Source organism: Nomascus leucogenys, chromosome 21 (genome assembly GCF_006542625.1).
Source record: "Nomascus leucogenys isolate Asia chromosome 21, Asia_NLE_v1, whole genome shotgun sequence".
Taxonomy (NCBI): Eukaryota; Metazoa; Chordata; class Mammalia; order Primates; family Hylobatidae; genus Nomascus; species Nomascus leucogenys.
Window position 1 is genome coordinate 54384304 of NC_044401.1, and position 25481 is coordinate 54409784.

The window sequence follows — 25481 nt, forward strand, 5'->3', positions numbered from 1 at the left end:
ACCCAAACATCTCTACTTGCAGAGTCACAGACACTGCAGACTTAATGGGTCCCCAAAGAATGGTCTCCCTCAACTCCAGCCAAAACACTGCCTCCTACCATATTTCTCCATTTCGCCTACCAGCACCACTGAGCACTGAACACTCAAGCCAGAAAGCTGGGCTTCATCTTGGGCTGCTGTGTCTCCTTTACCCTCTACATTGGGTCACAGAGGGCTGACTCATACTCTTGCTTATTTCACAAATTCTTCCTCTCTCTCTACCTCAAAGTTGTCACTATCTCCTACCCAAACTACTTAATGGCATGTGTTCTGGTCTCAGCCCCCTCCTATTCATTCCACATGCCACATTTTATGGTGGCCTTTTTATAAAGCTTGGTCATAGAATCCTCTGGCTTTAAGCCTTTTGGTGCCTCTCCATTGCTCTCAATTTCTTACTAGGCTTGTTTACAAGCCCTTCATAAGCTGATCTCTACCTACCAATCCAGCCTGTTTCTCTTCATACACCCTCGAGGGCTGCCTATTCTGGGCATAAAGAACTTGTTCTATTCCTTTCCAGAGCCATATTCTCTCTCTCTCTCTTTCTCTCTGGACAATCCCACATGCTGCACAGGACCAAGTCTTAGATACTTGCCTTTATGTCTCCTTGACTTACCAGAATGTCTAAAACCCAGTAGGTGTTTAATAAGTGCATGTTGAATTAATTTGAAGGCACATAGCTCTGTAAAACAATAACTCAGTATTAAATGCCATAGTGAGACAGAAAAACAGAGGGGCTTCCAGTCCCAGCTCTGTGACCTTGAGCAGGTTACTGTACCTCGCTAAGCCTCAGTGTGCCCACCTATAAAGTGGAAACAAAAATACCTACTTCAAAGAATTATTGTGAAGATTAAATGACATAAGTTAGTGATTGCAACAAGAGCAGTACATCCTCTAAGGGGCAACCTGGAGACATGTAGAGGCATTTCGAGTCATCATAAAGATGGAGGTGATGCATTTGATGGCCAATAACTAGAGATGCTGGGAATCCTACAGTGTGTGGGACCATCCTCATGCAGCAAAAAACTCTCCTGCTTCTCAAGATTTCCTCATGTTCCACTTCCTGTGGGGTGGGGAGGAGCTGTTTATAATTATTCGAGTGAGAAGCTAACTCTGTTTTACATATACCCTCAAAGATTTTTTTAACTTCATTTTAATATAGACTGAATTTTCCAGAAATGCAATTACCATGTAAATTGAGGAAAGGCTGTCTCTTTAATTCAGTACTTTACCAAGCATTGTTCATCATTTCAGAAAATCATGTCACTAATGGCTCTACTGTCAGTGGAATGTGAGTGATTGACACAACCACCCTTGTATTAGTCACTATTCCAGCTATTGCCTTCGTGGTGATTCTATAATAACATATGTGGCTAGTTCTTATTTAAAGACGTAAAACGTGGAGAAAAAGTATGGACAATATTCAGTGGTGCATCGGCTCTCTTGTCTCACATCCATATGTATTTCTTACAAGCTGATGCCAGCACCTGACTACTTCATTATGTTTTCTTGTGTGCTCGAGCATTTACATATTGAAATACATGCTGTTTTATTTATAATTTGCTCTCTTTTTGCTTTTCCTTTATAATATAGCTACAGCATCATATCAATTTTCTTGAACTTATCTGTGCAGGCAGATTATTTATGAGTTGCATTTCAGGGTGACAAAAGCCATGTTACAAAATCCTTGTCACAAACAAGGGGTGCAGGGTCTGTGAGTGGTTTGTAAAAGCCCTGGCACCAAGGCTGGCATAGAGTAAGCATTTGTTTCCTGGGTGTTGGTACTATTATTATCAATATACTAAGCCAATCACAATTATGACACAACTTAATTGTGATTCAGGATAAGGCTCTTCTCTGGCTTCAGCCGAGTGAATTATTGTCTGCTCCAATGTTCTCACTGGGGGTTCTAGTTCATTACACATCAGGGGTTGTCAAACAGGAAAGAAGACAGCTGCTACCCAGCATAGAGCACAATGTGAGGCCTGTTGGTGCCACCTCCACTTTCCCAAAATACACCCCTTACTCAGGAACATCAATGGCTCCCCACTGCCCATGGGACCTTCCTCTGATAATTGTGCTTCCCCTACTCTGAAGTCTGGCCCAGCCTATGGCTTCCCAACCCCTATAGCCATCCTTGGCTCTCCCTTTCCACACCCCTCCTCCAATGTGAGGTCCAGTTCTAGCCCCTCCCCTTGCTCAAAGTGATGCTGAAATCACACCTCTTCCAGGAGGCCTTTCCAGACCACCCCAGGCCACTATAACCTCCTTATCCAAACTCGGTACCAACAGAGACTGTGCCAGGATTTGACAACTCTTACTCCAGAATCGTGTTGATTATCTTCAGGTGAGTGAATCCAAACTTACTTCCCCACTAAATAGAGAGCACTTTGAAGTTGGAGCATGGATTTGTAAAAACTACAAGCAATAATGATGAGACTAACATTGGGGTGTTCCCTGCATGCAAGCATGGGGGAATATTTCCACACATCGCCTCACTTGAGCCTTATAACAACCCGTGAGGTGGGGGTTTCTCAGTGCCCCCAGGTAAAGCTGAGGAAACAGCTCAGAGGAAAAGAAGGCCTGTGCCCAAGGTCACCGTGGAGACAGAGCAACCATTCAGACCGGGGCCTGCCTGGTTCCAGAGGTGGTGGAGCCCATGGGCTCTGCTCTCTTCCACCCATCCATTTTCAAATTACCCAGCCCACCACGGGTACCTGGCACATCATAAGCGCTTGGTCTGGCCGGTGGGTAAATGTTTGTCAAGGCAAGGAGGGAGGGCCAATGCTTGTTGAGGACTCTGTGGGTACCAGGGGGAAAAGCACCAGTTTTGGGTTCCACCTTGGTAGACCTAGGTTTAAATCTTGACTCCTCCACCAGCTGTGTGACCCTGTACACATCACTTGCCTCTTTGGGCCTCAATATCTTCATTTGTAAAGTGGATTTGCCAATACTCGCCTGACAGTCTGTTGTGAAGGTTAAGTTAAATCATGAAAGTGGAGGGCCCAGGCCAAAGTCCAGCATGTGGCAGGTGCTCTGCAAACGATGTGCCTCAGCTCAGCAGGAAGGACCTGGGTCTGTCTGACTCCACTGCTTCTGGGACTCGCTCTTCCCATCATTTCCCTGCTTCCCTCTTAACCTGCAGTCTCCCTCCATTTGCTCCTGGTTATCAGACAAGGGTCTCGCACCTAGAGCTGCACACTCAGAATCACACACAATTTCTATCAATCCTTTCTCGATTGTCACTCCTCTTCCCCAAGATAAGTTTTCCCTCTGCTCTTCCCTTAGCCACCGAGAGGGGTGAGGGAGAAGAGCAATTGGTTGAATGACTGCCAGGAAATGCCAGCATTTTTCACCCCAATCAACCAAACGGGTCCTAGCACATGACAGGCATCACAGACTTGCTGGCTGATGGAATCAATCAACAAGTGACCACTCATAGCACATCCCATGCGGCTCACACTAGGAATAAAAAAATACATGCTCTAAGAGTCCCTGGCATGCAATGGGTTCCCAATCAACATAGGCAAACAAGAAGGAAACCCGAAGAGAGGAAAGAGGGAAAAGGGAAGGAGGTTAGCTTTCTGGTCATTGTATACACGGTTTCTTTTCCCTGGAATCCCCTATTTCTCCTGCTTCTGGGAAATTAACAACTACCCACATTTCACCCTTCAGCTTAATGCCACTGGCTCCCCAGGGTCATGTTTATCTTTACCACAGGGAGATTTTGTAACTGTCTGTTAACTAGTCTGACTCGCACTCCAGCCTGTAATCTTGTTTAGAGTTGATATCTGCAGTGCCTGGCACAGGACATGGTACACAGGACAGGTTTAATATTTGTCTCATGAAGTAAGAAATCTCCCTGGACCCACAAGCTTGACAGAGACACAAGAGGCAAACAGGGATGCTCAGCTGGATGCTGCTGCTGCCAAGAGCTATGGCAGGAGTGAGGAGATGGCCAAGAAGGATGAGGGTGGGAGAAGTCAGGGAAGGCTTCCTGCAGGAGTAGAAGACAGCAGGGTGTGGCAGAAACAAAAGGGATGAAGAAGTAAGGGATGGAGAATCTAGGCCTGCACAGTATTCTAGAGGCAGAAAGTTGCTCTGGATTCATTATCATAGTTCTGCCACTAAAAATTGACCTCAAGCCCATTACTTAAACCTTTAGAGCCTCAGTTTTTCACATCTGCAAAATGGGGTGATTAGTATCCACTCCACAGGGTGCTTGTATCAACAGGAGATATTTTACTTAGCTAATTGTCACCTGTGTGTTCTCAAGCATATCACAGCCTCATTAGTAAAGTTAGAGGACTGAATTTGCTGATTAGCCCTCTGTCTATCCATCCACATAGCTATTCACTGCCCCCCCATCCATCTCCCCATTCCTTACCTATCTACCTACCCGCCTACTCGCCCACCCATCCACCCATCCATCTACTCACCCACCCATCCATCTACTTACCCACCCATTCACCCATCCATCTACGCACCCATCCACACATCTACTCACGCACCAATCCATCTATTCACCTATTCACCATTTTTTATTTAGGCACCTGGTTCAGCACCAGGCACTCTGTCCTTCAGGAGCTTATTTTACAACGGGACAAACGTGTATAAACATACAGTAAAGTTATAAATATACTAAGTCTACACTACAGGAGGTAGGAAGACTGGACTGAAACAGAGAAGGACCTTGAATTCTGGGCCCAGGAGTGATACTAAGGAAAGGACTCTAGAACCAGACAGATCTGCATCCGCATCTTGGCTCTATTACTTACTGTCTCTGAGACCTCGAATGGCTTCCTTAGTCTCTCTCTGCCTTATAAAAGGTGGGAGGGGGATAATAGCATGAGACCCTGGAAGGCTGCTGGGAAAATTAACAGAGAGGATGCTGCATGGTGCTTAGCACAACGCCTGCCTGTGCCCAAGCCTCCAGCAGTGTTAGCTCTGATTACACACGTTAAGGATTAGAGGGCAACACATAAACAATGAGAGAATGTATGGTGATGGGATTGGAGGAGACTATTCTGCCTTTTGTTTGTTTGTTTGTTTGTTTTTGAGATGGAGTTTCACTCTTGTTGCCCAGGCTGGAGTGCAGTTGCACGATCTCGGCTCACTGCAACCTCCACCTCCTAGGTTCAAGTGGTTCTCCTGCCTCAGCCTCCCAAGTAGCTGGGATTACAGGCATGCACCACCATGCCTGGCTAATTTTTTGTATTTTTAGTAGAGATGGGGTTTCGCCATGTTGGCCAGGCTGGTCTTGAACTCCTAAACTCAGGTGATCCCCCTGCCTCAGCCTCCCAAAGTGTTGGGATTACAGACATGAGTGAGATTATTCTTTTTTTTTTTTTATTTTTTTTTTATTTTTAATTTTTTATTTATTTTTTTTTATTATACTTTAGGGTTTTAGGGTACATGTGCACAATGTGCAGGTTTGTTACATATGTATCCATGTGCCATGTTGATTTCCTGCACCCATTAACTCGTCATTTAGCATTAGGTGTATCTCCTAATGCTGTCCCTCCCCCCTCCCCCCACCCCACAACAGTCCCCGGAGTGTGATGTTCCCCTTCCTGTGTCCATGAGTTCTCATTGTTCAATTCCCACCTATGAGAGAGAACATGCGGTGTTTGGTTTTTTGTCTTTGCGATAGTTTACTGAGAATGATGTTTTCCAGTTTCATCCATGTCCCTACAAAGGACACGAACTCATCATTTTTTATGGCTGCATAGTATTCCATGGTGTATATGTGCCACATTTTCGAGATTATTCTTTTGCTTAGAAATAGCTTGTTAAAAATATTGTTTGGACAATTTTTAAAAATCAGTGTCAGTGCCACAGGTGATGGGGAGTTACTGTCGGGTTCTGAGGGGAGAGCTACACAATGAAAGCCGTACAGAAGGAAGCTGAGTCTGGCCATGGTACACAAGAAAGCCAGGGCCCCGGCAGGGTGCACAGTAGGGTGGCCCACTGGTGCTACCATCCAGGTGTGAGGCAGGGCATGGCTGCCTGAAGGTGCTGTGCTGGCTCTGTCACATGCAAGGTGGCTAAGGCTACGGTCCCCAGTCATCCATCAAACATGAATCAAGGTGTTGTCATGAAGGTATTTCATAGATATGATTCACAACTATGGTCAGGTGACTTTATGTCCAGGAGATTATGCAGGATAACCGGGGTAGGCCTCAGTCACTGAGATGAAAGGCCTACAGAGCACAGCTGAGACTTCCCCAATGAGGAAGAAGTTCTGCCTGTGAATAGCAGCTTCAGCTGTGTAGAGAGTCCCAGCCTGCCCCTTCCGATGGCCTGCCCCCACAGTCACCAATTCCTCCACTCGAGCTCTTCCTCTATATCTCCTACTGGTTTTGCTTCTCTGGTTGGATGCCAACTGACATGGGTGGCAACAGGGATGGAGGGTAGGGGTGGCCTTGGCAGGTTCTCTGGAGGGGGACTCAGCTCCACATCAATACCGACTGCACTGGGGTGAGTGGGCCATTGCCTGCAGGCGACAGCAAGTGGGGGTGCCCCTGCAGCATGCCAGCTGTGGCTTAGCCATCCAGTCCCAGGCTCATGTCATCTCTCTCTGCTACCTCAAATGCCCCTTTGAGCTTTTGCTCATCACTGTTCCTGCCACATCTGTCCAAGGCAGCTCACAGGTCCCCCTGCCTGGAGCTGCCCAGACATGCTGGCCCCGGGGCACCTTTCTCCACTACAGCCCAACCTGGCTGCCAGGCTCACCTGACTCAATCATCCCAGCCTGGGCTCGTGCTTTCACAAGTAACAACATTCCACTGTCACTGCATGCGTCATGCTTTAACCCTGACAGAAGGGGAAACTGAGGCCCAGAGAGGTGAAGCAGCCCTGGATGGCCCATGCTAACTCACACAGTTGGCAAGTGGTGGGACAGGGCTCCCAACTCCCAGTTCCTGCTCATTCCACTCCCCTTGGCCACCATCCGTGCCTCATCTTATCTTATTTCCCCAATTCTTGAGAACTAATCATTCTTTTACCATTCCCCATAGCACCTAGCACAGAGCTAATATTCAGTAGATACAAAATAAATTCCCCACTCGTTTCTGGCTTAGTTTTCCAAAGCACTGTGCCTCATCCTGCACTGAGAGCAAAGCCACTTTGATTATTTGGTGCCTGCCAAACAGGAGGGTGGCTTCCCTTTTCCCAGGGAGACCCATGTGCACGGGGACAGTGCTGCACAGGCGCAAATTGCCGGGAGGGGTTCGGTAAGGGTTAACTGCAGCACCACTGCCAGTCCCCGCCACTGGGACTCCTGGCCTTCTCCAGGCCACCAGCCACAGAATCCCCTCCCACCCAGCAATCACTGGGACTTTGGGGGGCCTTTGTGCTTTAATAAAGACGGTATTACCAAGTCGCAAAACTTCCCTCCTTTCCAAGCTTCCTTGCTGCCAGGGTTCCCGCTAAAGGTGAAGCCCTGTCATTCAAGGCCAGAGAAAGGGCTGAATCAAGATGCTGAACTCTTTTGACTTAAAGTCACAATCTACTGCTCTCCCCAAACCACAGTGGTGTGAGAAGTGCTCCCAAACGGCATGGTGGCTTCGGTGTCCTCGGGTTCAGGGCCCTGGGGCAGGGGCTCTCCTGTTTGGCTGCCCAGGCGTTCTGCATGCATCTCATGAACGTTCTAGTTTCCTTTCTGAATGCAGACATCGGCCCCGGCCGCTGGGAGAGTCCTACCACCAAGGCAGCTCTCCTCTCGCTTGAGACTGCAACAAAGGCCACTTGAGGGCCCAGAGACAGCGCTGCCCAGTTCCTTTCCTGGGCCTGTCCTCTGCTCTTTCACACATCCCTTCCTTTTGTTTCCCCAGCCTCCCTCTACTCCTGTTTTATGCCTCATTGAGCCATTAGACACTTTATAGGGTGCTCCTGTAGAATAAATTTTCTGTGTGCGGCTCCTGATGGCTCTCCCCGCTGGTGCTCCAGCCCACCTTGGTGGCAGTGGGGGAGGGGAGGAGCCCCCTGCAGCCCCTCTGAGAAATGCCTCAATCTGCAGATCCAAGACCTGCGGGCTTACCCCATGGTAAGCAGCAGGTGCCCTCACCTGCAAAAACTGACCCCTGCCCAGTGGCCAAGGGCCCCTCCCATGTTTTCTCATCTGTGAAATGGGGACGATCTTCGCACCTTCTGCATAGGTTGTTGTGAGCACTGAATGACTTAAGGCCTTGGAGCAGGGCCTGGAAGGAAGAAGATGCCACTCAGGCCTTGGCCTTGCAATGACCATCCTCCAGACAACACGATCTGCTTAAGAGTCCTGTGCCACCTCCAATTCCTCTACTTGTGGGTGAATGAAGGAAGGGAAAGAAAAAAATCAATTCAAGGCTCTTTGCAGCTGTTTCTGTGTGAGTGTGTCTGTCTGTCTGTGTGTGTGGTTTTTTTTTTCCTTGCCTCGGTGTCCTAGAGCTTTGAAAAGAATAAAAACAGAGCCCCAAAGCAGTGAAAAGGCATGATTCTTCTTAAAATCCCAGCTAATCCTGCAGCTTCCTTTAAAGTGGCAATAGGAGGAGGCGGGGAAGGGACCAGAATTGTTTCTGCAGCACCCTCCCCTCCCAGCCACTGCTCTTGGAGACCAGGAAATGAGGGGGAAAAATCCATAAATCATCCACCAAGAGAAGGACAGAAGAAGGAACCAGGCAGTAGGGAGAGCAAGGAACAGGAGCCAGCTGGGGAGGGTGTAGGGACAGCGTGGGGGGACACTCTGACTGTCCACTGGGCAGGGGTGGCTGTCTGCAGAGGGCAGTGTCCAGGCCAAAGGCCGGGTCAACTACCCCTGTTCAAAAGGCAAAGGACAGCAAGGTCTCAAAATCTTATATGGAACCAGGCCCTGCAGAACAAGGATGAAACCCCGAGAGGTGTCTCTGGTCTGACCACCTCTGTCCATTCTCCTGCCACCTCCTCCCTGGTCCTATGCTAATAGGGCTCCCTGCCCCAGCCCCACCACCCCCCACCAGTCCATTCACAACAAGCAGCCACAGCCAGCTTGCAGGGATGAAAATAGACTGTGCTATCCCTGCTGGAAAACCTGTAGTAGTTCTCCAAAACACTTAGAAAAAATTCGATGACGCCTGACCCCCGCCGCTTCCCTTCTGATCTCATGCCACCATCTTTCTCAATCACTGCCTTTACTTTGCCTCACAAGTTCACCAAGTCCTTCCCACTTGAGACTTCACATGTGCCACTCGCTGGACCCATCCCATCCTTCCCATCACACACAGAGGCCAACCCTGACCTCTCTGAGGAGGTCACCTGCCCTATGCTTCCCTCTCCCAGCCCTGTGCTCCCTCTCACTATACTTATGTTGCTTGTTTATTTTCCATCTTTCTACCCCATGGTAAGCCCCACGGTCTGGTTCACTTGCCATTGAAAAGAATCCCCAGCCTGGTGTCTGGCATAGCAGGTACACAGTAAACACTTGCTGAGTGAGTGAATGAATGAGCGAGTGAATGAGCAACCTCTCTAGCAAGTGAACATGTGGACATGGGAAATATCCCATTTGGGGCTGGAAGGCTGGAGTGAAATTTTTAAGGATACTTTAGAAAAGCTCTCTACTGAAAACCATCATGTTGCTTTTTAATATTTGAAATAGCTCATACTTTGGGTGACAGCAATTTACATATTAGCTTCTTGTTAAGTGGGAATTTGTTTGCATAAATTATTTTAATAAATTAAACCATCAATCCACAGTTTTCTATAAAGGGCCAGGTCACGGATATATTAGGTTTTATGGGTCACATAGTCTCTACTGCAATTACTCCACATTGCTTCCGTAGAAGGACAAAAACATCCAGGGATAATATATGGGTGAATGGATGTGGCTGTGTTCCATTAAAACTTTATTTACAAAAGCAGGCAGCAGACTGGATTTGGCCCTAAAACCACAGTTGGCCAATCCCTGGATTGGATTAAGGCTTACCAAAACCACAAGAGAAGGACACACGGTAATGAAAAGAGTTTTGTTTTTTTTTTTTTTTTTGGCTTCAACAAATATGCACAGAGATACTAGAAAAACATCACAAAACCCTAATATTGCTGTACATGCTTTGGCCTAAGATAGAATTTACAATTTTGAATTTATGTGAAATTGTTGTTTCACTGAATATAAAGCATTTCAGTTCTATCATTCTGCATGTCTGCAATGTTTGTACAAATGGGAAATTCTAAGGGCAATTTTAATTCTGGAGGTACTAGGGAGATACTGAAGGTTCAATGTTTCTTGAATATGTGCGTGGGAAACAGAAATGGAGAGGACAGGATGTTTTTGGTGTTTTTCTTTTTAAACAAAAATAGACTTGGTCAATAATTGGATGAGAGGTATCCAACATGGCTGAGTGGTTTCAGGCCCAGGAGACCAGGAGAAGGAGCTGGTGGCAGGGATGGGCAAGATGGATTCAGTTGATGAAAAAACACAAAGACATAGGAAAATCACAAAGACACCTCTACTTTCTGGTCACTTAATTTCAATTATCCCTATTCTAATTATCCAAAGTGAAACTTTGTATCATCCAGAAGATACTGTCTGGAAGTTTCCTCCTGAAGAAAGCAAGCACCTTAGAATCCTATGTTTTCTCAGGACTTAATATACAATTGAGAAAGGCTTTTTTTTCCATAGGAGATTTCTGAAATTTCCAATAGTGTCTAGAGTGAGGGAAAATATCTATGAAGAACTAAAACTGCAGCTATTTTACTGGAACGGGGACATAAACTGCTTAATGAGCACCTATTGTGAGCTCAGAACTATGATCAATGCATTTGTATTCAATCTGCACAGTAACTCCAAGCTGGAGATACAGAACAGATGAAGACTGGACTTAAGGAAGGCAGCCTGGGTCTGAATTCCAGCTTGGCTCCTTCCAAGTGGGTAGCCTTGGACAAATCTTGCAACCTCTCTGGGCCTTATTTGTAAAATAAATTTGGTCTTCAAAACCAAGATGCTTCCCAACTCTGACAGGCTACATTCTAATATTCTGGAGCCAATTCTCAGCCATGAGAATCCCCAAGTTGTATTGTTTAATGCTAGAGCTAATATTCAGAGTTAAACTGCTTACTTGTCTGAACCTCACCTTAGCAGGTTGCATGCTCTGCGGGGACAAGGCTGTCCAGTGTCTCTCTGGTGTATCCCCAGCACCTCCCAAGAAGCCCAAAGCACAGGGGGAATTCACTGATTCCACAAATGTCTATTAAGCAACAGTTAGTGGCAGGCATCTTGCTACCTACTGAAGCTGGGGTGTAGGGAATCTCCCTCCAGCTCAGAATAGCTGCTTCTGAGCATACAGATTGCTCATCAGACCCCAGGGTTGGGGAAAATCCCACATGCCTAACATCGAAAGATTGTGAGGCATACTGGGAGGTGCCCAAGGGGGTTTGTGGAGAAGAACATGTATGGATGTTGTCCCAGCAGGGAGATGCTAATGCCAGTGCTTCTGGGACTTCACCTCTGGTGTTGCTATAGCCCCATTTGGGATCAACTTATTCGTGACCTGATCCCAAATCCTCACTTAGAAAATCGCCATAGTCCCCACATCGCAGATGACAGGCCAGGTCTATTGCTGAAAGGCCAGGTCTACAGTGTCTGCCTCCCTGAACAGGTGAAATGCTCACTAAATTGACTTAAAGTTGGGGATATTGTTTTAATATTCCTTGGAGACAGGAGGGGTCTGGGGACTTTTTCTTGAATTAACGAATATTTATTATAAGTGGAAATTTGTGCTGAGGCTTGAGTATGGGCAGCAAGCTGGAACTTCAGGGAAGAGATGAAGAGGGAACACAAAGCCAGTCGCAGCTGGACAATAGCTGGGAGATGGGTTTCTTCCTACTCGAACAGCCTCGTGAAAAAGGATCTGGCTAGGGTCCCACAGGCCAGGGGCAGGGGTGACCTCTGTCCACGTGGGAAGTTTCAAACGACCCGACGTTTTATTTTTTGCTGTTTTTGTACAGAACCCCAAGAAACCTTCGTATTCTGGGCTCGTCTCCAAAGCGAAGCAAGTCATAAACAGGAACAAAAGTGCCAGATCCTCCCCTGAAAAGCTTACCTATCAATCCACGGACTTGGGGTTTCTCTAAACTGCCAGATGTGCCCCCACAGAACCTCATCATTCATAACGAGCTGGGAAACTGGGGACCAGGCTGTCACTCCTGGCCTGACATTTATTCACTATGTGACCTCGGGCAAGTCCCTTCCACTCTCTGAGCCTCAGTTTCTTCATCCATAAAATAAGGGCAGAGGTAGACCAAACCATTTCTAAGGATTCTTACAGCTCCAGCAAACCGCAGCTCATCCAAGATACTAATGCTGGCCTTGGGCACAGGACACATGGAGGAGAAACCCAGTCTTCAGGAAAATACTTAATTGGCTCATCTGGTTTCTGCATTTCCCTTAAAAGTACCATTTAGAAAGAGCTGCAACCAATAATCATTGAGCACCTACTATGTGCTATCTCATTAAATACCTCTTCATAACCAGTCCATAAGAAAGTCACCATAGTCCCCACATCGCAGATGACAGGTATGACAGTAGCCTATCCAGGACATGGATTGCATGGTCCCCAATGCTGGAAGTTAATCCCAGTCTTCTGCTTCCCACCGGAGGGTCCTTGAGCAAATTACTGAATCCCTCCATGCCTCAGTTTCCTCATCTCTAAAATGGAGATAATGATAGCCCCCATCTCATGGGGCTGTTCAAAGCCTAAATGGAGCAGGCACGTGAAGCACAAAGGAAGCACTCATAAATATTAACCATTACTACTGATAACGATCATACTGCCATCACTACCACTTCCACCAGAGATGAGAAAAAGGAGGTTCAGGGAAGATGTGTGAAGGGACACCACTCAAAACAACACAATGTTCTACATCTTAGTCGAGAGTCCAGGGAGAGGCAAGGAGGGAGTAGCCTGGGGTCAATGTTGAGGCAGGGTCACTATGCAACTATGGCCAGGCTGCCCGCCCTCCCTTAGCCCCAGGTTCTCCACTGGTAAGATAGAGGCAGCAGCTCCCCAGACTGTGAGGATCTGCAGCACTTGCAAGGTGCCAGGGAGTGGAAGGCAATGGATAAGTGTTCACTCCCTTGCCTTCCCCATAAGCCTCTTGTGAAATCTCCAAGATCATAGCTGTCTGCCCTTTCTCGAACTCAGTTCCTGCATTAGAATTCTCCAACGCTCAGATTTAACCGCCCAGTCAGCAGCGAAGGGCCTCACTACGGGACTGAGTCTTCTCCTTATGGCTAAAGCGAAACTGCACTGCTGTAGCCCACAGCCTGGGGCCTGCAGCTCAAGGCCATATGAGGTCCTGGAACAGCCCAAGCATGTCCATACACAAACCTTGTGCAGGCAACCTTTCCTGCACCCACGCACAGCCACCACCCTGCCAAGCCCCACAGGCCTCTGTGTCAACTCCCATGAGGCGGTAACCACAGCAAAAGTAGTAATAATACCAACCATGATACCTCCTCCCTTCTCTTCATGGTTCACGAAGCACTTTCATATATTGTCTGGATAGGGAAGGGGCTGTGTTTTACTCATCTTTAGAAACCTGTTGAATAACGCTAAGTATATAGTAAATACTCAGAAACAATGACTTGAATTATCCTTATAACGAGATTTTAAAAAATTGCCACTTATTCAGCATTCACTATTAGTTACTCACTCTGTTGAGCACGGACCATACTCAACTCTCCTTGCATTTCAGCCTCACAACCACCACAGGTGGTGGTAAGCTCACTTATCAATCCTGTCTTACAGAAGAGGAAAGTGAGGCTCAGAAAAGTTGAGCAACATGCCCAAGGTCATGACTAGAGAGTGACAGACCTGGGGTTTGAATCCTTGCTCTTATTACCTCCAGCTTTTTTCCTGGAAGAGGCAGCAAGGAGGAGGATGAGAGACTGTGTGTGGAGTCTGAAGAAGTAGATCAATAATGACACAATTTTATAGTTGGAAAAAGAAAAATCCTATAGTCTTCATGATACAAACTACAAAAAGCAAATATAAGCAAAATCACCTTGGCTGCAGGGACATGAGAGTCTCTGCTCTACTTTCTGCGGTCCCTCTGCATCTGTGTGGCTGTTTTAAGTGCACCCTCAGCTTCCAGATAGCCCGTAGCATGGAGCACCTTGGCTTCCTTCCTGCAGATCCACCCACCTCAAACTTTCTAGCAGTTTCTTCTTCATCCTACCCACCATTGTGGGAGCGGAGGGGAACATCTTTTGGAAAAGGGCCCAGAGTTGTTAAGTTCCTGTTTCCTTGGAGGTTTTATCTCTGGCAGCTGCCCCAGCCAAGAACTTAGAGTTTATGGGCAACTGCCTATGGGAAGGAGGCCGGCAAGGAGGGATGTGGTCAGCGCAACCCAGGCATAAGAGACGCTTCATTTCCCTCTTTTTCATAAGAAAAAGATGAATAGCAAAATAAGGAAACCATTGGCATTGACACTCAGCCACAGGATTGGGGGCGATATGGAATGGTGGGGACTGTGGCCAACCAGAGCCCCCTGGAAGGAGATGGCAGCTGCTCAGTTCAAACACATGCCACTGTGTAGGCAGGCAACTCCAGGGTTGCCAAATCTTACTTTCCAAGGGATGCCAGAATCAGATTTCTTTTTTCTACACGAAATCTCCTGATTTCTAAATGTTGTCAACGAATTCTTCCCCTACCCGCCTTTTTAAAGTAAACACAGAAGTGAGTTGGACTTGGCCACAAGCCTCATGTTTCTAACCTCTGTACTGATCCTTGCAGTGCACAGCATGCTCACTCCCCAGATGTCCCCATGGTCCCCTCTACTTCCCAGCCGCTGTGCAGTAGGTGACACCGTGTCTCAGGTTCTGGCCAACGGCCTGTGAGTGGAAGAGCCACGTGTAACTCCCAGGCCATGGCAGTTAAAAGCTAGCCTCCTCCAGTTTCTCTTCCCTGGTGAGGCAGCAACCCTGGAGGCTGCATGGTACAGGTGGCACAGCAAGGCTGCAAGATGAAGCAGCTGCTCTTCCCTCCAGACTCCAGGTGAGGGAGAAATACACCCCTGAGATCTTGGGGTCTGTCAGTGGAGGCAGCCAGCATCACCTGCCCTCACACACACCTAGAACCCTGTCTTCATTATCAAAGAACCCTTGTAGTAGTTCAGCATTTCCCAGTTTTCAAAGCACTTTAACCCCCTTACGTTGTATAACTCTCGACTCAATAAGATAGACAGGGCAAGGCTTTATTATCTCATAGTCGTGTACACTGAGGCTCAGAAGATAAAATTGAACTGTCCTAAGGTGGGCGGCCAATAAGTGGTGAGGGTGGGTAGAGCTCACTCTGGTCCAGTGTTGCTCCCCCCTCCCAACTTAAGTGCTGGCCTCTGCAACATGAACTCCCTGTTACTCTCTGGGTCATCTGTGAGCTCGTGCCTTCCCCTGCCACGGTTAGCTGCTTGAAGATCGACCTCTTACCTTTCCTGTAGACTTGGTCCCCTTCCAGATACAGAAGTAACAGATGGTCCAGGCTGCCAAGAGACACAAGGCCAGCTCCCAGCGAAGGTTCCCGATGTGCTCGATCCCATCGGAGATGGCCAGGACCCGGTGCCTGTAGAAGGGAGGGTGGAGAGTCACTGGGGCTGGGGCTGGGGCTGGCCCATCTTCAGCAAAGCTAGTACTGCAGAGGAGCAGGGACGGGCCCATGTGCTGATTCACCCACGTCCACCATGGGCCCAATGTCTCCTCTGGGGAGGACTTGGGGCCTCCAAGAGGAACAAGACCCAGCCCTCTGGACCTTGGATCATGAATTCACACTCTGGAGGAAAAGATAGGCAAGTCTGCAGATGTAGTACAAGAACAGCGTGGAAAGGGCTCCAAAGGAGGATGCACCCAGCCTACCTTGGGGTTCCCAGGAGATCATATTACCAGCCATAAACATCCCATGTCCCTCCCTGAAAGAAGCCCATAGATCCTGCCCTGCCAAACTTGAGGGGGGCCATAGGACTTGCTTTGACCATTGTTTGGCCAACAATAAAACGTGTCATTTCAGATAGAAGCTTCCAGAGACTGGTGGCATGGTTCTCCATCGTCTCTTCTCCCTAACTCTGCTGTCGTTATGGAAGCATGTGTCAAGACAGAGCCTTGAAAAGCCTGAGTTCCTGAGTGACCACCTGCCACTGTGTCAGAGACATAGTCTGAGCAGGAAATAAACTTTGTTGCTTGAAGCTGCTGAGCTCTTTGGGGACATTTGTTACTGCAGCATAACCCAACCTATCCTGATTGCTACAGGGGGTCAGGGAGAGCTTCCTGGAAGAAGTGATATGTGAGCCAAATTGTGAAAGATAAGTGGAATTTGGTCAGAAGAAGAAGGAAGTGGAGATGGTTTTAGGTGGAAGGAATGGCATGGCCAGAAGTAGAGGATGGTGTGCTTTGGGAACAGCACTCTGGGGTGCAGGGATCAGAAGGAAAAGGCAGGAAAGGCAAGCAGAGGTGGTACCACGGGGAGCCTTGACTATCATGCCAAAGTGTAGAGGCTTCCCAGAGGGCCCAGGCCACAGGACAGGGAGGACTCCGGGTGAGCTAAGCTAATGCCACCAGGCTCACTTCCCTCAGAACCCATCAATTCTTCAGAGTTGACGCAGGCCTGGCTCTCAGAGCCCACGCCTGGGGTTTGTGTTCCTTAAAGTCAAACTCGCCACGCTCCATATTGTGCAGAACTATGGCACCAACACAAACCCCCTCTCTGAGCTTGCTCCACGAACCCCATTCCGGCTGCCAAACCAACCCCCATCAGACCATGCCAGTCGCTTCGGCACTCTGGGAACGTCCTTTGAGAAAGGAGCTCCCATCCCACCAAGCATGAAAGCCACCCTCAGTGTCTGTCTCCCTGGGAATCCGCTTGGGGCCTGATTCTGCATTAATTACTCAATGACACCAATTAGCACTGGTCTACAGGCTCCCTCCAGCCCCAGCCCCGCCAGAGAAATCAGGCAGGCCCCCAGACAAAATCAGACTGTGTGCAGCCATAGACTTACTCAAAAGGAAATCAGCTCTCATGCCCATAGCCAGGAGAAGTGAGAACATCCACTTAAATACAATACACATTTACTGAGCACCTACTAGGCGCCAGGCACTACGTTAGACCCTAGGATAAAAAAGGTAAGCATCATATGGCCCTTGTTCTCTACTAGGATAAGGTGGACCAAAAAAAGGTCCAAGTTATTTATGAAAGAAAGGAGGCAGCCATTTAATTATAATAACAACTGTTATTTTATTTGCTTCTTATGTCTTAGCAGTCTTTGGCTTTAATTCATTTTAAAACTACAGGCCTTATTAAATGAGGCCTTTAAGAGAATCTATGAGTGTAACACAATAGCATGTCCCAGAGCATGATCCTTGGGCACCTGCCAGAAATACAAACCTTTCTGCACCCCCACCTGACCCACTGGGTCCCAACCTTTGCAAAGTGGCTCCCAGGGAGCTGCATTTTGTGATTTCCCCAAGGAGTTCTCATACACAGTAAGGCTTGAGCACCACAGAAGTAGAGTTTCTTGGTAATGAAGGAGTAATCTACAAATGCCATCCGAATCATTTTTAAACTTGTTTTTTGGAGGGAGGGAGGAGAAGAGTTTGAGGGAGGAAGTCATGGATCCCTTGAGAAGTTACCAAAGGGATGGACTTTCTCCCCAGAGAAACACACCGGCTCCCAAAATGCTGCAGGAATTTCAGAGTACCTACTGGCTCTCCTTTGCCCAGATTAAGAGCCCTGTGGGCTTTCCCTGACTTACACACAGCCACCCAAAGCATCCCCAATGCCCATCAGCTGGTGAACTATAAGGGACAACCCAGAGCTGGAAGGAATCGGGGCTGCTGCTGACGGAAACAGCCCAGGTGTACTCTGCACCAGCCCACTCCAGATGCTGAGCTTGTCACTGGAGGAACACACGAGGTCCCTACTGAGCTGGGGTGTATGCATGCATATGCACATGCACATACACACACACACACACACACACACACACACACACACACACAGACATGTGCCTTCTTGTTGAAGTAGTTGTTTTCTGAACCTGGGACCTGAAAACTGGAACCCGCATGGGGACAGACGGAGAAAGTGGGACAGGCCCACCAGGCACAAACTGGCTCAGATCCCCTCTCTTCTACAATGTGGATGCTGCAAACTTTTGAGTCATGCAGCCTGCTCCCGCACCCTCTCGCTTAATTGAACAATCTAATTCCCAGAATGGGAAGCAGATTACTAAAAGCTACGGAGGATGAACTGCTCTTTTGTTCCACCAGACACTATTTGAAAACATCTTCAAACTATTTTCCTTAGGTTTTACCAATGCTGACTTTAACTAGGAACAGACCTTGGTTTCCAAAGGAAAGGGGGCTCAGGGGCCAGATTCTCAGCTTGCAGGGCAGTGGGGTTGTTTTGAAACCCACAAGGGCAGCCTTTGAGAAGATGGGGGCTGGGGCACTCAACTCCGGAGACTTGGAGAAGGCACAGCTCTTCCTGGGAAAAAGCTTTCTTAATGAGCCTCCCCCACGAAACGCTGGGACAGAAGAAAGGTCTGAATAAGGAAGAGTTTGCTGCCAACACGGTGGCCAAAAAGGACCCAGAGACAGACCTCCCCCGACACTGTTCAGGGAGCGGGAAATGCTGAAGCCTAGATGGGGCTCTGCAGAAGGATCCATTTACGTAAGTAATATTTAGTGTGTACCTACTATGTGCCAGGCCCTAAAGCAGATTCTTCATGAACCACCCTTTTCAGGCCATAGTAGAGTATTTCTGGAGCTTTCCACCGAGAAGCTGCTCAAATCCCAGCCCTGCTCCTTACCAGCTGCTCCACCTCGGGAAAGCGGCATCACCTCTCTGAGTCTCAGCTTCCTCATCTGTAAAATGGGAATAATGATACCTACCTTCAATGGCTTTTCAAGCATGAATGCATCTAACCCTCCCCACGGTCCTTGAGATGAGCACAATTATCATCACCATTTCAACGACAGTGAACCTGAGGTGCAGAGAGGCGAAGTAACTTGCCCAAACTCACATCCTCAGCAAGAAACAGAGCTTGGATTTGAGCCCAGGGATCCTGGCTCCAGAGTCCACACTTTCAGCCTTGATTCCTCCATAACCCTAACATCACCTGCCACTTTCCCTTCTTAACAAATTAAAGCTACGGTAAATGCATACCCCAAAGCTGTCTTACATGCCTTTGTGTACTAGGAGAGAGGATTGTACGGAACATGGCACTCATACATTTAGTAATTTATTTAAACAATACTTACAAAAGCATCATCAGTTTGCCAGACACAGAGCTAAGCCTTGGGGTCTTTAAAGAGCCCGTGGTCTAGTGGAGAAGGCAGATAAGGAAACAGCAGCATGTGGAGAGGGTGGGCACAGAGAAAGGTGGGGGAAGCTCCCAGGCATAGCAGGAGACCCCTGTGGGGATCAGTATCAGAGTGTGGGGTTGGGGGTCCTGAAGGGTAGGAGGAAAGCTAGCAAAGAAGGGGGGGGCATATGCAGGAGAAAGGCCCCCAAGGACAAAAGCTAGGAGGCTGGGGAGAACACCACGAGGCCAAAGAAGGGCACGGTGGGCTAGGTGAGTGCAGCAAGGGCTGGGTGAGAAGTAGGGTGAGGAGGCAGCCACATGGGGAGCAGGGGCTAGACTGTGAGCCTTGCTGAGGGGGCGTGGCTGCTTCCTGTGGGTGATAGAAGCCCAGGGAAGTGGTCAACAGTGGTGAGACCCTATCAGATATGTGTTTTAGAGCACTCTGGCTGCCATGGGAAGAATGAATGGGAAGAATGAACGGTCAGGGTGGGGCAGAGGAGTCCGCCTCCATTTGAGCAAGCAATAGGGAAGGGATTAGTCCTGGGGAGGAATGGGTGACTGGAGAGCAGCAGAGGCACAAGGTGACTGCCTGGGGCAGCCAGCAGCAGGAAGAGTCAGGGCTAGGCTGACACCAGGCTCACGGCATGGATCCTTGGATGGGTAGGGTGGGTCTTTAGCTGAGCAGGAGTGAAGTGGTGCTTGGAATAGAGGAAGAGATCATGGCCAATCATTCTTTTAGATATGATGATTTGGAGGTGTTGGCAAGACACTCAGGTTGCTGCAATGCCCAGAGGCTACTGGGTCTCTGAATGCCACCCAGAAAAGACATGCAGACAGGGGATTCACACTTGAGCCCTCAGCCTTCGGGGTATCCTGGGAGACCTGAAGAAGGGGGAAAGATGGGGCCTGCAACCAAGCTCCCACAACCCCAACATCTCAAAGCAGCAAAAGGAAGGGAGTAGCCCTTGGAGAAGCAGGGAAGGAGTGGGCAGAAAGTCAGGGGAGCAACCCAAGGAGGGGTATCCTCAAGGCAGAGGGAGGGGCATCTCCAGCAGGCAAGTAGCCGACCTGCAAATGCTGCAGGCCAGCCTGGTGAGACAGAGCAATGTCTGCAGGACTTGGGACCAGGAGTGGGGAGGTCAGGAGCCACTGTTTGGTCTTGGAGTAGACTGGGTCGGGGGCAGATGAGAGGTGAGACCCTGAGCCACGTGGCTTCTTCAGGAAGTTTGGCTCCGATGAGTTACGGAGAGGTGGTGGCAGCTAAAGGGGCCACAGGGTACAAGGGTTGTTTGATCCACATTTGTTTTGTTTTCAGGTTGGTGTAACTGGGCTAGTTCACCAGAAAGAGATGGAAGGAGGGAGAAATTTCAAAAACAGGAGGGAATGGGGGATAAGAGAGGAAGAAAAGAAGTGAAGGCCCTTACGATGGTGGCAGAGACAGAGTCCACAGGTGAAGGTGTTAGGCCATCCAGGCATGGAGACGCCCTTTCTACTTGACAGGAGGGAAGGAGTGGGGGAAACCAAGAGGGTAGCTCAAAAGCAAATTACATCCTTCCTTATTAAGAGACTTGGAGGAAGGAGCGGAACTGGGAGGAGATGGCAGTGGTGAGAACTGTGCTCGGCACCACCTGACACCCTCCCCCATCTTGCTTCATTCAGTCCTCATGGCAACACCACTGCCAGGGCATGATTATAACCATTTCACGGATAAGGAAGCTCAGGGAGGTGAAGCAACTTGCCCAAATTGAGATATATATATATATATATTTGAGACAGAGTCTCACTCTATAACCCAGGCTGGAGTGCAGTGGTACAATCTCGGCTCGCTGCAACCTCCACCTCCCGGGTTCAAGTGATTCTCCTGCCTCAGCCTCCTGAGTAGCTAGGACTACAGGTGCCTGCCACCAAGCCTGGCTAATTTTTGTATTTTTAATAAAGACAGGGTTTTACCATATTGGCCAGGCTGGTCTTGAGCTCCTGACCTCAAGTGATCCTCCTATCCTGGCTTCCCAAAGTGCTGAGATTACAAGTGTGAGCCAACCATGACCTGCCCCCAAATTGAGAGTTGAAACCAAGTTCTGATGCCAACACTCCCCACTGCTACACCAGAAAGGGAGCCCAAGGTTGGGAGGGTGTCTCTCACTCAGGCCTTGTCCTGTGCCTGATGGTTGAAGGATAGTGGCTGGAATCTCACATATGTTCCCTCTGGGCAGCTCACTTACAGCTGCTGAGTCTGGAGAGAAGGAAACAGTCTCCCACCTGAAGCTTCCAGCTCCCAGCACAAGGGCTGGTTTGCCCAGAGGGCAGAGCTGGAGCAGAACTCCCTCCAGCCTGGCACCCAGGAGGGCCATGTGGGAACAGCTCCCAGCCCAGCCTGGGGTGGCCTCATCTTCATGTTGTGCACGGAGCCGGCAAACAGATCACCTTTCTTTAACCTGCCACTGAGGAAAGTGCTGCCAGGGCCCTGGAGACCGCCCTAAAAGCTGGCGCTGAGGGGCTGAGCTATAAATAGCCCTGCTGGTCTCCCAAAGCAACAAGCACACAAACCAAAAAAGGCCCATCACCAAAACAAATGTGCTTTCCTGGCCCCCGCCAGGGGAGCTGGCCGCTGCCCTGGGGAGTCTGCTCTCACTTCTCCAGGAAGAAAGCAGTACAGTCCCCTGCACTCTCCACATTTATGGGGGACTCCGACAGAGTCCACGGCAGGGGCCCCTAAACCAAGCCAGGGACTCAGCCAGGCCTCCTCTGCAGGAATTTCAGGCCTCTACATCACACACTCATTCAGTCCACACTACAGTGATGAATAAGCAGACTGTTCCACCCTCAGGAAACTTACGGTCTAGGGGTATAAAGGTATCAACAAGGACAGTTACAGCTTGCATTTCTCACCTGCTCACCATGCCACATGTAAAATCTGATCTGACCTTCTCTGCATCTTCTCAGGTGGGGACAGCTATTATTCCCACTCTACAGATAAGGAAACTGTGGCTCAGGCAGGTGACATGCCCAGAAAATGGGGACAGATCTTGAAGCCATATCTGTTCAATGTCAGAGGCAGAGCTCAGAACCACTGCCCTGTCTTGGTAAAGACGGGGAATTGTGTGATTATGAGTGTCAGTGGAGCCAGTACCCTGGGGAGCCAGGGAGTGCAATCAGGGACCGACATAGGCCTAAGGGGTCTGGAGCTACCTCTCCAATTCCCTCTGTCCCTGCAAAATTCTACTCTTTGGCCACACACTAGTCTCCATCAGTTCCCAAATATCCTGCACTTCCTCACATTGCAGAATTCACTCCTGTGATTCCCTCGGCTGGGAACATCCTTCCCAATTCTCCCCAGTTATCTACATTCTAACCATCCTTCAAGCACCAGCTCAAATAACACTAAGCCTCACAAGTGCTTCCTTGGTCCCCACCCCAACCCCAGGGCCAGCCCCTCCTGCCACCCAGGCTAAGCAAGTGAGCACCTCACTGTGTACCAGGGACTCCCAGGCCAGAGCTCAGCAAGCTTTTTCTGTAAAGGGCAAGGGAGTAAATTCCTTCAGTCTCACAAGGCATACAGTCTCTGTCCCAACTATTCTCTATTCCTGCAGGGTGAAAGCAACCATAGGTCATTTATAAATGAATGGGTGTGGCTTTCTTCCAATAAAACTTTATTTACAAAAAACAGGCAGCAGCTGGGATTTGGCCAGTAGTTTGCTGACCCCTGTCCTAGGCTAATGCTTCCCAAAGAACACTAATCCTCCAATGTCCTGAGTTCCCAGGTCACATTGGGCTCTCATTTGAGAAAATACTGCACACTAGACTTCCTTAGAGATGTTCAATGCTTAGTAGAACATGAAAGGCTCTGAGAAGTCCTGAAACAAACACATTTGTACGGCTTTATCTAACTCAATGTTTCTCAAATTTATTGAGAAGTGTTCCTCATTGAAATGGAAATTAAAACCACAAGAAATACCACTTCACACCTACTAGGATAGCTATAATCAAAAAGTCAGACAATAACAAATGTTGATGAAGATGTGGAGAAATGGAACCCTCATATATTACTGGTGGGAATGCAAAATAGTTCAGCCACTTTGGAAAGAAGTTTGGCACTTTCTTAAAAAGTTAAACACAAAACCCAGCAATTTCACTCCTGAATATAAGCCCAAGAGAATAAACATATGTTCAAACAAAAATATGTGCACAAATGTTCATGGCAGCATTATTCGTAATAGCCCAAGGTAGGAACAACCCAAATGTCCATCAACTGATGAATGGATACACAAAATGTGGTCTACCCATGCAACAATATTTTATACAGCTACAAAAAGCAATGAAGTACTGATTCATGCTACAACATAGATAAACCTTGAAAGTGTTATGCTACATGAAAGAAGCCAATCACGAAAGACCATAAGTTGTATGGTTCCATTTATATGCAATGTCTAAACAAGGCAAATTCACAGAGATAAAAAAAAATAGTTGAGCGTTGCTTGGAGGTGGGAATGGAAATTAATGGTGGATGGGCAGAGAGCTCTTATTCGGAGCATAGAAACGTCTTAAACTTGTATTGTGGTGATGGCTTCACACTTAGTAAATGTACTCAAAACTGTACACTTAAGAGGAGTGCATTTTATGGCATGTAAACTACAACAAGCTTTCTAAAAAGTTAAAAAGGAAGGGCTCCCCGCTCCCAACCCTGTTTCTGCTTTTCCAAAGCAATACTTCCTAACATCCTGCAGAACACACACTTCGGAAGACGTGTCAGGTGCTTTTGCGTATGCTATCTTGTACACCCATTGTTCAGAGGAAACTCAGGCTCCACAGAAATAGCTACCTTGTCCAAGATCACAAAACCGGTAGGTAGCAGAGCCTGGTCTTGAACCTGTCTCTTGATCCCAAGTTTAATGCCTGCGCTGCCCCTCTGTGGCCGGAGGGTGAGACTGAGGGCAGCAGGGGGGAGTGTGGGGAGAGTGAATCTAAAAGTGGGGACTTTCCAGAGGAGCAGGAACCCAGGGAAATGCCTCAAAACTTAGGCCTCACAGGGAGAAGTGAACAGAGGTCCTGCAGGTCAGGAGGCAAAGTGCATAAGCGGAAGGTGAGAGACAAAGGAACTGCCGCAGCTGTGAGGAATCCACCACGGGTTCATAACGCAGCCATTCTTACTCGCAGAAAGTGGATCCCATGTGGCGGGAAGGGCCTCCCCCACCCCACGGCTGGGGTCCAGGCCCTCAGATTCCTGTCCCTTACTCCTCCTCCCAGGACTCAAGCAGCTTAAAAATGCTGCCCGGGTCATGGCTGCCCTACAGTTTCCCCACATGTGCCCGAGGGGAAGCAAATCTGAATTAAGGAGCAGCCGGAAGCTCAGGCAAAGCTGGCCCACCTGTGCCCCGGGCCCTTCCGAGGTGGTCTGCGTTAAGAATTGCAAGAAGCCACTGTGTGTCGCGGACAGATGGTGGCCAGGATAGGCATGAGAGCATCAGGAGCAGCCCTGCACAAGGATGTCAGAGTGGGGAGTGGGGGTCTGGTCCCAGCTTGGGTGCATCCCACTGGGAGACCGCAGGTGGTCACCTGTTTTTGGAATGCCACTTCATCCACCTCAGCTCTAAAATGAAAGTGAGGATGAGAGGTCTGTGGAGGGGGAATGGATTGTGAGGAGCTACCACTGACCAGCAATGTCACGCTGTCCACAGCTCACTTCATGCCAACTGCACCCCTAAGTGCTGTCTATTTACACCCATTCTACAGAGGGGGAAACTTGAGCTTCAGCATTACCTGCTCAGGGTCCCAATTCCTAAGTGAAAAGGTCAGGTTGCCCCAGCTCTGGCGCTTCTCCCCCATCCTGCATGTCTTCTGTCTGCCCCTTAGTGAGAACAGCACAAAGAACAAGCAAGGGATGTGTGTGTTTGGGTGTGCATGTGCGACCCTGGAGAGTTTTATATACTTCTTCATTGTTTTATTAAAAAACAACCTGGTCGAGTTATTCTGCTGACAGGTCCTGACTCTAAAGCCACTTCCTAAAGAAATCTTCTGAAACCCAGGAAGGACCCAACCCACGGGGCTTACGTTGTTGTTGCTGGATGCTGAAGGCTTCTGTGAAGCCATTTCTCATGAGTTTCTTCCTTCATCCCTTCCTCCCTTTTCCTATCAAATATATTCCC

The 25481-nt window shown here is 48.6% G+C and overlaps 1 protein-coding gene across 1 annotated transcript in view; it reads right to left on the reverse strand.

The window, feature by feature from the left end:
• Positions 1-25481, reverse strand: part of SLC6A11 (solute carrier family 6 member 11) — a 123295-nt gene that overhangs the window by 79622 nt on the left and 18192 nt on the right. Inside the window, exon 5 of the mRNA XM_030801849.1 lies at positions 15476-15608. Within this exon, the coding sequence (XP_030657709.1) occupies positions 15476-15608 (133 nt within the window). The remainder of the gene's footprint in view (positions 1-15475; positions 15609-25481) is intronic.